The sequence below is a fragment of the Manduca sexta genome, chromosome 22 (assembly GCF_014839805.1).
Source record: "Manduca sexta isolate Smith_Timp_Sample1 chromosome 22, JHU_Msex_v1.0, whole genome shotgun sequence".
Classification (NCBI taxonomy): Eukaryota; Metazoa; Arthropoda; class Insecta; order Lepidoptera; family Sphingidae; genus Manduca; species Manduca sexta.
In genome coordinates this window covers 5,627,838-5,629,472 of record NC_051136.1, presented here as the reverse complement: position 1 = coordinate 5,629,472, position 1,635 = coordinate 5,627,838, and the positions used below count along the sequence as shown (strand labels likewise).

At 30.4% G+C, this 1,635-nt stretch overlaps 1 protein-coding gene across 1 annotated transcript in view; it reads left to right on the top strand.

Annotated features, from left to right (window-relative positions):
- Positions 1 to 234: 234 nt before the first annotated feature.
- Positions 235 to 1,635, top strand: part of LOC115443931 (monocarboxylate transporter 9) — a gene marked incomplete in the record, with an annotated part of 6,307 nt that continues 4,906 nt past the window's right edge. Inside the window, 1 exon segment of the mRNA XM_037441225.1 lies at positions 235 to 639. Within this exon segment, the coding sequence (XP_037297122.1) occupies positions 562 to 639 (78 nt within the window).

Sequence of the window (1,635 nt, the reverse complement as noted above, 5' to 3'; positions counted from 1 at the left end):
TTGACACATTTACGTGAATAGCTCGCTATTATCTTTGAACACGAGGACCTTACACCAAAATCTGTATCCACGTCAAAATTTATAATACAATTAAATATTTAATTTGATACGTTATCTGTCCACGAGGTTGTTATCTTGGTAAAAATGCCTCCATTTTAGAACAATCACGAAAGTTAAGAATGAAACGTCGCCAGGTAACTATAATAAGGGGGCTTAGTTTTTAAACATCTACACCTCTATATTTCGTGTTTTACAAATAGTCGTACCTCATTACCAATTTAATATTCGTCTGTGATAACGAACCGTATTATTAAAGCCAAACAGATAACATGTTGGAATATTTGCTTTGAATGTGGAGGTTTAGTTTGTCACATCATACGTAGACGGCACCATGTTCACTCACGAATTATCATTATTTTTTTATTGAAAGTTAGATACCACTATTTAACTGCTACTAGGAAAAGTTTTAGTGTCAGTGATACAGGTTTTTAAGATGTGGATTAAAAGTGTAATAACTTGGACGTAAATATTGTTATTCACTTGTGATTTTGGGAGTTCAAAATGTCTAAGACAGCGTGTAAGGTACCTCCTGATGGAGGGTATGGTTGGGTGGTGACCTTTGCATATGCTCTGAACAATGTAAGTACTATTTTATTTATAATTCATACTATTTTTCTTTCAAAGTGAGTCGAATGTCGAAACAATTGAATCGCTCGCATACTCGTACTTACTACAACCTGTAAACAATAGCAACACCACAAAGATGTTAAACTACAAATATACTCGGCATGACACATAGATATTAGATAATAATGATTTCGTAATGCTCAATGATACACTGGCCACATTGTCCTTCAAACAACACAATACTTACTTGTATTATGTACATATTAAAATTTGGACATATTTATTTGAATACGAGTAATAATAATACAATCAAATTCATTGTAAGTATTATTACTAAGTTATTATGACAACGCTTTGTTTATATTATATAAATAGATCTCTAGATGTTTTAACACTAAAATAATAAAATTTCGTACACAAGAAAATTCACTCTCTAATAAATATTATAGTTGTAGAACTGTCGAAATAAACTACAAATTTTAATAAACCAGTTATGTTCTTATAGAGAATATAAAATAGGATATAAATAGATGGAATAGTAATATAGAATATATCTATATCATAACGTATAGATAAATGAATAACCATATCTTTTTCAAATATCAGCTGTTAAATTATCTCTTTCGTTCGACATAATTTAGCTATTTTTTTACGCAAGATTATCATATTATATTACAAGTAAAATATTATCTTCTTTGCCGTCTTGTCAGTGTTACTATACTGGTCCGATATAGACCTACTTTCGTATCATATGTCGCCAAGATTATTCATGAAGATTCTATGTGTTCAAAGTGTTAATCTTAGCACAATTAATGTAAATGTAGAATATCAAACTTCTGAAAACTATCTATCTCTTGTGACGCCATATAAAAAAATCTCCACGGGACACTTGAGTTGCATTAGTTAAGGTACAATTAAAGAATTGGTTCATAATTATTTTATTTATAACATCCATACCTTCATTATACTTAGACTGTCCTCAAAATGATCGGCAGACGCGCTACACTC